The sequence below is a fragment of the Morus notabilis genome, unplaced genomic scaffold (assembly GCF_000414095.1).
Source record: "Morus notabilis unplaced genomic scaffold, ASM41409v2 Scaffold872, whole genome shotgun sequence".
Lineage (NCBI taxonomy): Eukaryota > Viridiplantae > Streptophyta > Magnoliopsida > Rosales > Moraceae > Morus > Morus notabilis.
This window is the reverse complement of record NW_010367881.1, coordinates 12,888-30,148: the sequence shown is the minus strand read 5'-3', so window position 1 is coordinate 30,148 and position 17,261 is coordinate 12,888. Positions and strand designations below refer to the sequence as shown.

The following is a 17,261-nucleotide window of genomic DNA, read 5'->3' as shown; positions in this document are numbered from 1 at the left end:
CAGCGGCGGCGAATTTTGACGGGCGGCATATTTTGAGATTTTAGAGTTTTTTGGATGAAAAAACAAATAAAACTTATAATATTGTTGATTTAGCAGAAAATACAAAGAGATTTTATGATTTTGGAGAGAGAAAACCGGAAAAAATGGTGAGAGGCCGACTGAGAGAGAGAGAGAGAGAGAAGCCAATTGGAAAAAATGGAGGAGGGGGCTCTGCTCGTGGGCACAAAACGGACTTTTTTTGCGACGACATAAAAGACTATTTGCGGTGACTTGTCGTCATAAAAATAACTTAAAATTACATACGACGACACGTACATTATTTGCGACGATAAATATTGTCGCAAATACTAAATTATTTAGGATTTAAGGGAAAGTTCTGTATTGTTATTTGCGACGACATACATTATTGTCGTCGCAAATAAGTTTTGGGGTCCCGCCCACTTCCCTCCTTTATTATACCAAGGGAATAAAAATGGATTTTTGTGACGACACTTATTAATGTCGTCGCAAATAATTTATTTTTTACCGAGGGAATAAAATGACTTTTTGCGACGACATATATTAATGTCGTCGCAAATAATTTTTGGGACCTGCCTACATTCCCCGGCTTCTTTTTGTTGAGGGAATAAAAATGGCCTTTTGCGACGACAATTGTCGTCGCAAATAGGTGAAATTGTTGTAGTAGTGAAAGGTGACAAAGTAAATTGCTATCAAAATCAAGTAAAGAGTGCTTATGAAGTCAATAGTTCAAACTCTCCTGATGTACACCAGACTTTTCACGAGAAGCGGCTTCAGGCTTGAAACTGCTCGTTTAACCCTGTTGTTTGGAGTTTTCTAATCTGCTAGGTCATGTTGTATATGATCAAAAAGTCATTTATTAACAATGCATATACCAAGCTCGACGTGACAAAACCTAAGCTCTAATGTCCACAATTGTGTGAGCTAGCACGTGACAGTGTGGTTTGAAGTGACTGCATAATGGGAATCGGTGTTTATCACTAAATAATTAGTTTTGCACAGCAAGACGTGTTATTGGGGTCTTTTCAAATTTCAGGTCCACACGACCCTCCTTGAACCTATTCTCCAATTCCTTTCACACTTAATAGGGTCTTGTCAATCTTTTCTTCTAGAAAATATATAAAAAAAAAAAAAAATTGCTCAACATAAAGTTGGAAAAGAAAGCTTAAACTAACGGCCTTTTCTAAGGTCCCCACAACTTTTATGAGGAAAATTCGTAATTGTCAATTAAAAAGTTAGTGTAACCAATTAAAAGATTGACGTAATTTTTGTGTGTTAAGTGGTATTAATTATTATTTTAAGAATTATAAGTTATTTTTAAGTATATAACAATAAAAGATTGTGATGTACTTCTCTAAATAAATATTTATATATGACCGAATGTGTTTATTAAACAAAAAAAGAACACGACACATGTAATCTTCCATGATAATATTATTCATGTTTGTCGACTATAATAGATTAACTAATATTAACGGTAAAAAGAGATATATGTATATTATTATTTACATTAAAAATAAAAATTATTTATTGATATATCTTTTAATATTATTTATATAATTATTTGTGACATACATACATAATACTCTTTTATTATTATATGCTTAAAAATAACTTTTAATTTTTAACTGTTATGACCTAATAAAAAAAATTACGTTAATCTTTTAGCGAGTTACAATAGCACAAAGTCTCTCATTTTTAAAGAGGAGAACCGTAGACAAGAACATAAAGTTATTCTTAAAATAAAAGGCATTGAAAATTTGTATGTGGAACCTTGTTCTGACCCCGTAGCCTTTTTGACTTACTCAGGTGGGCAACCCCAATGTGAAAGCAGATTGCACAAGCAAGAATTCCGATATAAGAGTCAAAATTTTCAAATAATAAAATAAAAAACTTGAAAATAAAAAATTGTTAAAATATGGTTAGTGTTTGTCCAAATACTCTTTTCACCTTAATGGTGATGGACATTGGAGAGAGTGCAAGGACTAGGTCCCCAAACCAAGTTGACGTTCTCTGCTTGCCCAAACATGACGTTATTCATTTCATAACCAATAATACCCCCAAGTATTTTCCTTATATAATTGTTTTTTTTCTTCCAAAGAATATGGTAATCCTTTTTTTTTTTTTTTTATAGTTGGCACTAACGAGACAATTACAGCCCGTTTAGTTAGAGAATTCATTTTTTAATTTGAATTATAGTTCATGATTTATTACAGTATTTTTTCTCATATAAAATATACATAAATTAAAAATAGTTATAATCTCATAATTCTAATCTATAAACCAAACGTCTCCTAAATTAATACACAATACGGAGTATAAAAGTTGAATAATACCGGGTCCTAACTAGCCTCCAATATGACTATCCGTTTTCTAATTCTACTGTAATTTGTGAAAAATCCAGCAATCTCATTCCGTTTTGCACCACAACTAGCCTCCAATATCACTACCCTCCAATTTTCTTCAAATAATGCTTACGGAAATGTGGATATTGTGGGTATCTTCTAAGGTCCGCATTTGAGTGGGTTTGGCTGCAACTTAGGGTTCCCTCCATACTTATCCCGCAAGTAAGTAATACTCCCCTCCTATTAGTGCTTTGTGCGAACTTGGATGCCTCATACTGAGTATTTGAGAACTTGTTGATAGTTGGATGCATTTGTGCTTGATCTTATGTAGATATTATGCATTATGGTGATTTTGGGCCTCTTGATGGTGTTTGGTTGATTTGGGTTGCTATTGCTTAAATTATGTCCGCCAAGTGTTTATAAAATTGCCAAGCTCAACTCTATGTTGATTTGTGGAAAATTGTGGAACCACTTGCGATCGTGAGTAGTAAGAATAAAATTGTGAAATTCTTGTGGTTTTTGTGCCTTTTTTATTTTATTTTTTTGCTCGAATGTATTCAGGATAAATGCATCCCGTAACATATTAAACATAAATAATTCATTTAGTATTAAATTAGTGGATTATTTATAAAGTGTTATTTTGAGTAATAGAAATAAGACAAGAATAAGTTATGGTGACTAAACGGGGTAGTAAAAGACAGCGTGTCGAAGAGAATAAAGATCATTTTTCCTCTTCGGCTAGTAAAAAAATTTACAAGTACGATGCTCTCCACGGAAGTTTGGTAAGATATGTACTCATCTTAGTGATCGTAAAAGTTGGCGTGAATATATGACACAAATTGATTATGTGGACGGTGAATAACTTTAAAGAGGAGATTTTATTTTTAAATAAAATAAAAAATTATTTTCAATTTTGTGGTCTATTTAAATTTAAATTAAAACCCACTCAAATATAATTTTACCTAAAATATGGGATACATCCTTTAGTGTGGTAAACCCATCTACAGTTATTTAACCGTCTTCTTTGAGGAAGAAGAGTCAGAAAATATTATGTTAAAATTCCTTACAGTCATTGCGTGGGCATAAGGTTTTGGAGAGACTAACAATAAATCTCTAATTTTCTTGTGTTCTTTATCTGTTTTTAGAGATTGTGAATTCAATTGTGGGGTATGATCTTGGGCTTTTGTTATTATTGTTTTTAATTACGAAAATTGCTAACACTTAATGCTGTCTCTTTTTCCTGTGAAATTTGCAGTACGCATTTTGCTTTCTCGTCATTAGAGAGACGATGACTCTGTTAGAAAAATAATATGAAATTGATCACGTTTTTATTTTTTATGTTTTTCGAGAAATAAAATACGAAAACGTTTTTAAAACGGCGTTTGGCGCAAAGACAAAAAACAGAAATGAAAACGATTTTTTTGTTTAGTGTAAAATGAGAGAGAAATAAAAAATGACTTTTAATCGTTTTTAATTTTTTGTTTTCATTTTCTCATCTCTAGAGCAGAGAGGGAGAGAAAGAGGGACATTAATAGATTTTTTTTACACTGAAAATAATCTCTTGATAAAAGTACCAAACGCATTTTCAAAAATGATTTTTGTCTAAGATTGAAAACGTTTTCATTTTCATTTTCATACAAAAAATAAAATCATTTTAAAACGAGTTTCAAACGCGCCCAACATTTTGAGGTGACAGTTTTGAGATTTAATTTTGAGTGGGACCCACTACATGTTAATGGCGGGTTAATATAGAGATCGAGTTGATATATTCGTGTACTTAAAATTATGCATAAGTGAATAAGAAATTGATATTCAATATGCATACCTTCAATTAAAAAGTGCTATTCCGTTTTAATTTTAGAATTTAGTTGCGAATTAATCCTAGAAATAAAAATGTTTGTAACAACTATGTAATTAAACCCTTTAAGGGGGCGTTTGGTATGTAGGAGTCAGTATGAATCATATTTCTAAGAAAGTGATGGAGGGTAATATGATTCCTAGGAATAATACATTACTGTGTTTGGTTCAACACATGAATCTTTTTCAAATTCTCATGAATATTACATTACTGTGTTTGGTTGTTCGCATGAAAGAAGATCCATAATAATAATAATAATAATAATATTAATAAAAATATTTTTTATATTATTATTATTATTAAAAATAATAATAATAATAATAATAATAATAATAATAATAATAATAAATAATAACAATAACAATAATAATTATTGAATAATAATAATAACAACAATAACAATAATAACAATAACAATAACAATATGAGATTCTCATGATTTTGAGATTCCTGAGAATTTGAATAACACCATGTTGGGTGGTATTCAAATTACCTTAAAATGAGGGAAAGTGAATCTCATGGTAATCACTTTCCTGAGAATCTAAAAATTATAATTCTTGTACTAAACATGGTAATACCCTTAAGATTACTTTGACGGCTCTAATTTTTTATCATCATCCTAAGTTCATACTTAATCTCTACTACTTACTAGTTATAACCTCTTAAAAATTCAAGCTAATTTTGTTCATTCTTACCATGTACGTCTAAATGCTGTAGCATTTAGCTAGCCTTCTGTTTTCAACTATTCGTAAAATGCTATAGCATCCTAACAGCATTCTGTACATTAGTCATTCTCAAAATGCTGTAGCATTCTGACAACATTCTGTTATATTAGTCATACCTAAAATGCTGTAGCATTCTGACGGCATTCTGTTACATTAGTCATCAAAATACATAAAACACTATTTTATTTTACACATAATGTTCAACAGCATTTCCAAAACACGTGATACATCCACAACCCACTTGTCCACACTCCACTGCTGCATCTTCTCTGCATGCCCAGTAACAAGTTTCCGGAAGCCGGTGCCTTACCCGAGCTTCCTACATCACGAACAAACTTAATGAGCTTTCGCTCAGCAAGTATCAATATGTCATAACAGATGCAATAATTATGCATACCCATATATGCATTCATGTCATATATTATAATACATTATGTACTACTAAAACATGTATGGCTTATGTTCTTCTTCTTTCATTACATTCTTTATTCTGCTTTCGTCTCATTTTAGTCGTTCACATCGTATTTTCACGTTCTGAATGACTTTCATTTCGTGTTTCTCATTCTTTTCATTCTTCTTTAGAGATACCATACCTTTATATGCAATGGTTTTTGTTTTTCATTTTCTTGTCTTTTACTTCTTATGGGCCCTGTCTTGTTGTACCATAGCGCGCATAACTAGTGAGGAGTGGGGTAGCTTACCAATCCAACTCAATCACGGTTTCATATCTTTCATAGTCTCATAATAACCTTTCCTTCGAAAGCTGGTACAAACAGGACGTTTAGTCTCTTACTGTTTATCAATTTTCTCATTGAAACGGTAACTTTAGTTAAATCTTATGAATTTGTGCATTATTAAGCATTTTATCATGAGATTAACTTTTCGTTAAAGTTTAACCTTTCATTTCTCTTATTTTGATCTCGACTTAAAATCAATACATACTTTTTTGCAGAATAAAGTTCTATGATTACATAAGTCTTGTAGATACATACCTAACATAGTATCTAACATTCACATTGTATCTAACATTCAAAATTCTACTATATGCACAATTTTTTTTTGCAACATAGAAAAGTAAGCTTGTTCGTGATATAGCCATAGAAAAACTATTATACTTACTGAAGTTTTGCTAACAACGCGTCCTTTGTCTCCCTTGACGCTTTCCGACTTCAACCGTTAATTAGTCCTATTGCATAAATTTTTCGATCGTTAGATTCAGAATCTAAGATCAATAATTACATTGAAATTTACTTCGAAAATGTCTGCAATCCTTATGTTTGGTATTCAACCTCAAATCATTTCCTATCTCAAGGATTTGCACTAAAACCGTGCAAGTTACTCAGTCATGGGCCTAATTCTCAGTTTCGGTCCAAAACTGTGAATTTTCGTTATGTTCAGTTTTCTAACCATCAGCGATTATCGAAACATCTTTCTTTTCACACTTTAATCCCATATTCCTCTTGAAATTCAGTTTTAGTTCAAATTAATCAAACTAAATTTCGGCAGAATTTCACCTTGTTTTTCTCGTTTCTTGAGTTTTCAATAACTCGTTCTAATTTTGATTTCGGTACCTGGAGTCAAGATTCATATTCTTGAACACAAATTTCAACATAAAATTGAACAAAAACACATTTTCTCCATTTCTAGGGTTTTCGGACTTCCTAGTGTAAATCCAAATATTTTTGTTCAATCGTTTCCATAATTACACGTTGAACTCCTATCCTAGTCCCCGACAAAACTTCGGTTCCATTTTTCAGTTTTATGGATTTTTTCCAAGATGAGTTACTATTCATCAAAACGAAAAAGCAGGCAGTTTCTCATGAAAAATCCAAATTCTTACCTTGAGAAGTTGAAATTCTCCGCTAGAATGCCTCAAGTTACGTTTCTACTGGACTAAACAGAAGAAATTCTGACGAAATCGGTTGATTCCTTGGATTTCCCTTTGTTTTCTCTATTTTCTCTCCTTTTTTCTATTCTCTCGGCCACACTTTGGCAAAGAAACACTTTGGTTTCTAATGGTCTTCCGTGGGCTTCTTTTTAGACATAATGAATATTATAATATTATTTTTAATAATATCTAATATTACTTTTTAGATTAAAATAATTACTTTAATTTTCATAATTAAATTTTATAAATTCTAATTAAGTTTAACACTTAATTTAAGTGGTTCTATGTTCCCCACATTTTTTTTGTCGAGACTAACTCGAAACTAGTTTCTTTCCGGTACTGATAGTTCCACAACCAGTACAGGTTCTATACTACTTTTCTGGACTGTTGAGCACCCTGGGTCAAACTTCTCATGTCCAACCCAATTCTCTTGGGTATCTCCTTAGTCAATTTCTTTTTCTGAAATTTTCATTTTTTGATTCAGAATTGCCCAAAATGCGTACTATTACGGTACTCATTTTTTTAGCAGTTTCCCATTTTAACTGACTCGGAAAAATCCTATTTCAGGAACTTTTGCTATTTTCCTTACTTCTAATATTTCTATTCTTTTTCTAACTGGTCATTTGGTCATAAACCAAATATTTTAGTTTTTCATAACTAAAATATACCCGTTAAAATTTTTAACTTTTAACTTATATTTTACTATTCATAACTGACATTCACGAATTTTCTTTGTAAAAATATTCGTATTATAACTTTACATTTTTCAGAAAATTTTACCCCGTACATAAAGTTTATACATAATATTTTCTTAATTACATCAAAATTCTACTACTTACTATTCCGGAAAGGATTTCGGTCAAATACCGGACTGTCCGCATTAGATCTAAATTTTTTCCGGTCATTACAATTACTGCATACCAAACGCCCTTAAATGTTGCAATTAATTTAGATTAATTTCGGGAAAGGAAATAAGCTTTTGTTTATTCTTAATGAATGTCTTATCTCCTTTAATATGTTCGCGTATAATATGTTTTTAATTAGTTAATAGCATGTCAAAAAAATAATTAACAGTATTAGGAGTTGAATTTATTACGCTTTTAACATTGTCAGATCAAAAATGCATTTTAATTGTGTACTGTATTTTTCCAACCATGCAGGTCATTACAAAAGCACCATCTTCATTTGTCCCGTAAGTATATCACAGGACATCAACAAATCGTATTATTTTGTTTACGATGTACTTAGGTGCAGCTTAGTCATCAAATTAATTATAGTACGAACGTGATTATGTGGCCAATTTCACAACTATATTTTGAGTCTCTAATTATGCCACTTTAATTAGATTATGATCCCGTTCATTTCACCGATTTAAGTTTAAATTTTAAGTTTTGTTACAATAAAAAATTCTCAGAAACAGTCATATTTAACTTTTTTACTACGGTGAAAAGCTCTCATATAAAATTACATCTCAATTCAAATTAAAAACTTAAATCAGGGAACTAAACATGCACAATAATCTTGATTATGGGGCCTACTTACATTTGCTCAGTATAACTTACCAGCATCTTAAACATCGCAAGTGCTGACTTAATTCCATAATTATACCACACGCATTTGAACATTACGTTTAGCCGTTTATTCAATCTACAAACAACCAAACGACAAAAAATATTTAAATAACATGAACTACTACAATTCAATGAATGTACATATTATTACGTTATTTGTTCACTTAATTGAACAATTGAACAAGGAGATACACGTTTCAACTGGAATTATATACACGTTTCAACTAGAATCATACGTTTATTTTACTGATTTGAGTTTAAAATTTGAATTTTATTATAGTAAAAAGTTCTCAGAAACAGTTACATCTAACTTTTTTATTACAGTAAAAAACTTTCACATAAAATCATATCTCAATTTAAATTATAAACTCAAATTAACAAAGTAAGCGGACCCATAATATCGTTACTCATGGACATTTGCTACAATATATGGTCTCTTACTTCATTTTTTTTATACAAGCTATATTACTTTTCTGCCCCTACACCGAATAAGATAAAAATTTCTCACCTGATACTGTCCTGACACCTTCTCCAGTTGTACTTAACTTTGAAATAAAAAATCTGTCAAAGTGAGCAGTTGTTAAACAGGTGTCTTATATTACTTAATCAATATAAATCTCATTCATTTCGTTGATTTAAATTTAAAATTTATGTTTTATTATAATAAAAAACTCTTAGAAACAGTTATATTTAATTTTTTTATTACAGTAAAAAATTCTCACATAAAATTAAATCTCAATTCAAATTAATAAATTAAACGGGCCTTATAATATTTGTAAACCAATTTAAGTGTCGCTCCAGTTCAATACAGATTCTATTTATTTTATCAATTTAAATTTTATTACATTTTTTTTATACAAGCTATATTACTTTTCTGCCCCTACACCGAATAAGATAAAAATTTCTCACCTGATACTGTCCTGACACCTTCTCCAGTTGTACTTAACTTTGAAATAAAAAATCTGTCAAAGTGAGCAGTTGTTAAACAGGTGTCTTATATTACTTAATCAATATAAATCTCATTCATTTCGTTGATTTAAATTTAAAATTTATGTTTTATTATAATAAAAAATTCTTAGAAACAGTTATATTTAATTTTTTTATTATAGTAAAAAACTCTCACATAAAATTAAATCTCAATTCAAATTAATAAATTAAACGGGCCTTATAATATTTGTAAACCAATTTAAGTGTCGCTCCAGTTCAATACAGATTCTATTTATTTTATCAATTTAAATTTTATTACAGTAAATTTTTTTTAAAAATAATCATATTTAATTTTTTTACTATAATAAAAAATTTTCATATAAAATCAAAATTTAATTTAAATTAAAAATTTAAATTCTAAAAGAGTACAAATATAAAATTTTCCATCATTGATTTATTTATTGTCGTTTTTCAACCCGTCTGACTTCAAAGAGTGACGAGGAGAGGAAAGAACAAAAGACAGAAAGAAAGAGAGAAAAGAAAACTCATCAGAAAGAAAAGAAAACTCATCACTCCTGACGTCTGCGAGCTACTTACTACACAATGCATTTATTTATTATTTATTTTTTTGGTTTTCCCTAAAACAGTTAAAACTAACGTCCTTTTCATTTTTTGAGTTTAGAAGAGTTTGTTACCTTAAAAAATTTTCAAAACTAATAAAATTTAATTTTTTTATTCTTATAAAAAAATTTTACATAAAATTATATTTTAACTTAAATTAAAAATCCTAATTTTATTCAACACATGTGAACTCAGTATCAATATAATAATACTTTACTTTACTTATATAACACAAGTGGTAAAATCATCAACTATCAGTCTATCACTCAAAAAAAACAACCAGTACCCACATTATAAGTGAACATTTAATTTATAGATTCAGAACTATAATTTAAAATTATTTTTAATTTATATATATTTTTTATAAAAAAATATTATAATAAATTATAAATTATAAATTATTAAAAAGTACTAAATGGATTTTCCTAATTAATTTATATATTGTCGTTTTTCAACTCGCTCACCGCCAAGAGTGACGAGGAGAGGAAAGAACAAAAAACAGAAAGAAAGAGAGAGAAGAAAATTCATCACTCCTGACATCTGCCAGCTACTTGCTACAAAATGCATTTATTTATTTCTCACATGTGAATAAGTACAAATATATTTAGGTTCCGTTCATTTCACTAATTCAAGTTTTTAATTCGAGTTGAGATGTGATTTTATGTTAGAGCTTTTTACTGTAGCAAAAAAGTTAGATGTGATTATTTGTAAGAGCTTTTTACTGTAGTAAAACTCGAATTCTAAACTCGAATCAGTGAAATGAATGAGGCCTTAAGCTCCGTTTTTTTCGCTGATTCAAGTTTAAAATTTAAGTTTTGTTACAGTAAAAAGCTCTAATAAAATAATCACATTTAATTTTTTTATTATAATAAATAACTCTCACACAACATTACATCTCAACTCAAATTAAAAATTTAAATTAGTGAATCCAACGGCCCACTTTACTTTACTTATATAACAGTATAACATGCATTTATTTATTTATCACATGCGAACCAGTACAATATATTTATACTTTATTTATATAACAGTATAACATGCATTTATTTATCACATGTTAACCAGTACCAATATATTTATACTTTACTTTACTTATAAAACAGTATAACACCGGTGGTAAAATCATCAACTATCAGTCTCACTCAAAAAAAAAAAAAAAAAAAAAACCAACCAGTGGCCACCATGACTGGTACCCACATTTTGGTCTTCCCATTCCCTGCGCAGGGCCACATGATACCTCTCCTGGACTTCACCGATCAGATCATCAGGTCCCACGACGCCGGCGAAATCACCATCACAATCCTCGTCACCCCCAAAAACCTTCCTCTCCTCCACCAAATCATGTCCGTACACCCCTCCATACAAACCCTAGTCTTGCCTTTCCCTTCCACTTCTTCCATTCCCCTCGGCGCAGAGAACGCCAAGGACTTGACCAACCCCATTTCCTTCCTCGCCATGATCCGGGCCCTCGGTGGGCTCCACGATCCCCTGATCAAGTGGTTCCGGTCCCACCCCTCGCCACCCGTCGCGATCCTGTCGGACATGTTCCTCGGGTGGACCCACCGCCTCGCCAAAGATCTGGGCATTCGCCGGATCGTTTTCTCTCCGTCCGGTGCTCTGGCGCTCTCCGTCATGAACTCGATGTGGCGAGAAGTGCCTACAAGACGCGATCCCAACGACCAAAACGAGGTCGTTTCGTTCGGCGATGTTCCGAATTGTCCGGAATACCCTTGGTGGCAGCTTTCAGCATTGTACCGGAGGTACGTCGGTGGAGACCCAGATGGGGAATTTCTCAGAGATGGGTTCGTTGACAACTTGGCGAGCTGGGGACTCGTGGTCAACACGTTTGATGATCTGGAAGGAGTTTACTTGAAGCATCTGAAGAAGGAATTGGGCCATAGTCGTGTTTGGGCTGTTGGGCCCGTGCAGCCCATTGAGCAATCTGATCCCACCACAAGAGGTGGGTCCAGTTCAGTCTCTGTTGACAGCATAATATCTTGGCTGGACAAGTGCGATGACCACAAGGTTGTGTACGTTTGCTTTGGCAGTCAAGCCGTGTTGCGCAACGATCAAATGGAGGCCTTGGCTTTGGGTTTGGAGAGAAGTGGGGTCCGTTTTGTGTGGTCGATCAAGGAGCCGACGGAAGCACACGTGGAGGGTGGCTACGGGAGGGTCCCACACGGGTTCGAAGATCGTGTGGCGGGGAGGGGCCTAGTCATAAAAGGGTGGGCCCCGCAGGTGTTGATATTGAGCCATCGCGCCGTGGGCGCGTTCTTGACTCATTGCGGGTGGAACTCGGTGTTTGAATCAGTCACGATGGGCGTGCCAATGTTAACTTGGCCCTTGCGGGCCGACCAATTCCTAAATGCAACATTGTTGGTTGTCCAATTGAAGGTGGCGATAAGAGTGTGGGAGGGGGTTCAAACTGTTCCTGATTCGGTTGATTTGGCTCGAGTTTTGGTGGAATCAGTTAGAGATGATGACCAAGCTCTAAGGCAACGAGCTACACGGTTGAGTGAAGCGGCACTTGAGGCCACTGCAGATGGTGGTAGTTCAGTCAAGGATGTCGAGTCCTTAATTGCCCATTTGACTGCACTTGACACCACTGCTAATAAGTAAAGTGCAATTTTTTAGGAGAAAGGCATATGGCCGCCATGATTTAATACAAGTTTGTTATTTATGTCTTTCTAAATATTTAAGTGACATTCTGTTTTCTCTTTATTTATTAAATATTTTTAAATAGAGTGGCATAATATTTTTGATTTTTTTCTCGTTTTTAGCTAATGAGAATAAAAAGAGAAAAAAAAGAGTTTAAGAAGATGTTTAGTTTATGGATTAGAATCATGAGATTAGAATTATTTTTAATTTACGTGTAGTTTTTGTGAAAGAAAATACTATAGCGAACCATGAACTATGATTCGAATCGGAGTATGAATCCCTCAACCAAACAACCCCTAAATTAGTAAAAGCAACTTTCAACATTTTCTTTTTTGGTGAAAGGGGATAAAAAAAAAGGCCATGACAAGTGTAGTTTATTAAATGAGAATTTTTGTAATAGCAACTATCTCTTATCATTATATTTTAGTTGTTATATTAATTTTTTACCGGCTTAATTTATAAATGAGAATACTTATGCATTGAGCATTACAAATTTTTAACACAGATAACTCATTGGTCAGATGATTAAAATAATGGATTTTATATTGGAAATAACAGTTTTTATGAATAGTGAAAATAACAGTTTCTGGTCTAAAAATTCATTCATTACAACGCTTAAAAAACGTCTCCAAGTTACCTATATCTTATGAAGTAAACACAATCGAAACTAACCCAAGTTTTCATGCAATCTAGCATAAGTCAATACTTTCATCAAAATATGTACATGCAACTAAGTTTGAGAAAAAAAAAAAAAAAAGAAAAAAAAAAAACCCTAAGCTTGAGAAAGATTGGTATAAAACTTGTTCTCGTCGTAAAACCAACGGTGTATTGTTGAAATTTATGAGAACATACCAAAGAGTTGTTTCTTGTTTAATTGGTGACTTGGGTACTTAAAAACTGAAAAAGTGTAGATACAAGAGAGGCTGATTCAATATGTTAGCTTGAAAAGTTTAGAATTTTCTAGAAAAGTAAATATTTGAGTTTTCTGACCTAGCCGAATGTAGATTAACTCAAATATGTATACATACTTATAAATGAGTTTTTAATGATTATATTTACGTTGATAGTTACTTGTAAGAATAAAATTTTAATGATGTAATATGATAAAAATCTTATCTCATTAATGATCACATATTTCTTTTGGTCAATTACTTAATATAATAATCTTATCAATATTAAAACCACATGGTTTTTAGGGAATCTCATATATTTCGTTTGTTTTAAATGGTTGGATCGTTTGACTGTTGTGGTCTTCGAGAATCCATGAATAAAAGAATAACAAATTTATGATTGAGGACTTTTAGTGGTGTGCAACGTGTTAGATTGGAGCGGCACCTATAATGAGACTTTTTTTGTTTTGTTTGTTTATTAGTGGTGTGCAACATTTTGTAGTCTATTCATCACCGGAGATGTTGTCAGGAATATCACTGGTTAGAAAATAGTATCTTATTCTGTGAAGGGGCGTAATTGTAAAATGCCATGAGTTTAAAAATATGTAAATGTAAGAATGGATCAACAAAAGCCGATAAGAAACAACAATGTATGTTGTGTGAAAAAATGTGAATGACGTGTGGAAAAATAACAGTGTGACATGTGATTTTACTTTTCTTCAAAAGGCAACAACTCTCGACGTTGGGGATTCCCTTTCTTTCTGCTGAAAAGGAAGCCCAACTTAGGACGCCGACTCCTCATGATGACGACAGGTCGTACCGTCGATCTTACGATGGGAATCCTTCAGGAGAAAATCAAGTGCAAAGAAAGACAACTAGGCTGAGCCAATAGAGACGGCGAGAAGAATGCCCCAAAAGAAAAAAGCCTGACATCGCAAGTTGCGTGCAGAAATGAGGGATGTCTGCAGTGGCATTAATTGCAAACCCTCAAACCGCCCTACGGGGGACAGAAAAGGGTTACAGGTATGCACAGAGCCGTAATGGGAGACTAATTGGCTGAGTGAACAGTTCACAAAAGTGATTAGTGGGCTACGGTCTGGGCCTAGAAAGACAAATCACTTGAGTGCTTCTGCCTACAAAGGAAACCCACCCGACAAAGAAAGCTCGGCTATAAAAGGGGTGAAGCCCCATACAGGAAGGGGGTTGGCTTCCTGAGAGAGAGAAAAAAATGAGAGAGCAATTGTTGATGTAAATTGTAACAATCTCAAAAGGAATATAAAACTACAGTGGATATAGCTCTTCATTTATAAGAGTGAACCACTATAAATTTTGTGTGTTCTTCTACTTCAAGTTTTTCTTCTCATATTAATCACCATTTTAAAAATACACCGAATACTTCGTTGCATGTATTAAGTACACAGTCAATATCAAGCTGGTAATCTAACGGGATATCTAGAGGTGACCCGGCCTATTTCTGTCGACGAGTTTTCACTGTCAACAATGTATATTGGTTGTTCAAAACATGTATATCCAATGGAGATAAGTGAACAATTGATGTAGTAGTATGTACAATGTGTGAGGAAGCTGTATTGTCGTTTTTTTGTTAAAACTCAAAAGAACAGGTTAACGTAAATTTAAATTGCATGCTTTATGGTAATCAGAATTTCTGAGTATTTGCGTTTCCTAAGAAGCAAGTATTAGAAATGAGAGCAAGAAAATAAGAAGGGTGAAAACATATGACCAACAAAATAATTAATTGTAGGAGGTAAGGAGGAAGAAATTAGTAATGAGAGGTAAATTCTTGAGCCTTGCGACGTGGTAAATTAAGAAAATCAAAATAGATGGGTAAACTAGGACAATACAAAATGAGTTGTATAGTATTTGTGCTTACAAAGAGAACAAAGCACATATATTCCTGGACAATATAATTATTCATACGGAATACTTAGTACCGACAAGAATGATACGTCTTACGTAAATGGATATATGTTATTTACTTTTTGGAGGAGAAGCATCATACTTTTGAATGTGGTTATTCGGTGAATCGGCTTGTTGTCCGAAGGAGATAGTAAATCCGTCATGTTCCGAGTTGAATTGTGGTCGGTAGCACCATTGAGAGATATTATATGTCGTTGTTCCCTTCTGAACAAGTCTCATTAGTCTTGGCCTTGTCCTTTTTTAACAGACACGTTTGTCTGTTGTGACCATGACCCTTACACAAGGCACACTTCTTGTCTTGCGTAAAAATCTAACGATCAACACCTATCTTGCCTCGAGATTAAACTAGTTTCGCCGAAGAGACATACATCTCATGATTCACGAACACGAACAAACACCCATTTTGGATTTCAAGAAAATCAGAAGCCGCCGATGAAAAAAGCCACAATAGAGTATCCGCCGATGAAGAAAGCCGCAGGAGGGTAGCCGAAATTCATTGTTATGAACAAACCCATTGTTTTTATCGGTCGCGAACAAAAGCCCTAATTTTTTCTGAGTTACATACAAGCAAAACAAGTCAAAATCTACAGCTCAATAACTTTCTTCCCTCATGATTAAATTGGTTTCGCCAAAGAGACAAACCCCCGGAATCACGAACACAAACAAACACCCATTTCGAATTTCACAAAATTCAACAGTCGTCGATGAACAAAGCCACGGTAGACCTTTGGAGGGAAAAAGGCCCTATTTATAGAATTTGGTTTAAATAACTGTAATGACTGAGAAAATTTCAGACCTTAAATAATACAATTCATGTATTTTTAAGCCAAGGATTTTCTTAGAAAATATTATGTTATATTGTGAATGGAGGATTTATGGAATTAATATATGTATTCCTAAATTCTATAGCAAATTTCATGTTAAGTTCATGTTTCGATCAAGTAAATTCGATCGATAAATTCTCACCGTATTTTAAGGCAGAATAATTTTCAGTACAAGTATAGTTTGAGAATCTTAATTTCAAGAATCTCTAAGCACAGCACGATGTTAGCGGCATATAAAAAAAACGCACTGACATTTTAAAAGAAGAAAAAAATCCTTAATTGCCAAACAGTTAGGTTAAAGTCACAAGATAAATACCTATAGTAGATGGATACAATATGAGCTCAGGAGTTGACACTGTCAGAAACGTCATTCTCGGGATAGAATACAGAAAATTAAAATTTAGAATTTGTTCAGTCTAAAATTAATTTTAAGACTTGAAACAGTTTGAAAAATTACGCGAGTAAGAATATAAAACAATATTTAATTATTCAGAAATTGATATTGGACTGTAAGTAGTAGATTAACTTACGTGAGCTAAACTAATTACCTCTAATCAGTATAAATTTAATCTGTTTAGAGGAAATAATTGAGGATAAGATCAGGCACGTAATCTTGCCTTAATCAGATACTTTATATAGTGAAATTTTTAGGGTTCTTGCACTTTCTTTCTCTTATTCTCGCTCATTCTCTCTCTCCTCTCACATTTTCTCTCACACAAACCATCAATGGCCAAATACTCAAGTTAAGATTCCGACCTCCATTTTTGACACCGCCGGTGTCAATAGAAAGATCTCGACGAGCTGAGTTCAACGACATGCGGCACGACCTCCAACCCCGCCGGAATCAGCCGCAATCGCCGGCGGAAGTTCCGAAATTCCCATTTCTTCCCGTCGTGATATATCCGCCATCCGACCTCCGATTGAGATGATTTCAGTCCCTATGGACTCAATGCACCGAGATGAAGAAAACCCATCCATTTTCACAGCTCGATTCTGGC

At 33.0% G+C, this 17,261-nt stretch overlaps 1 protein-coding gene across 1 annotated transcript; it reads left to right on the top strand.

Annotated features, from left to right (window-relative positions):
* The first annotated feature begins 11,003 nt into the window (after positions 1 to 11,003).
* LOC21388103 (UDP-glycosyltransferase 89B2) lies at positions 11,004 to 12,725 on the top strand. Its single transcript, XM_010113640.2, has one exon. It carries the CDS (start codon positions 11,136 to 11,138, stop codon positions 12,570 to 12,572), a length of 1,437 nt encoding a protein of 478 aa, XP_010111942.1. The 5' UTR covers positions 11,004 to 11,135; the 3' UTR covers positions 12,573 to 12,725.
* The last annotated feature ends 4,536 nt before the right edge of the window (positions 12,726 to 17,261 follow it).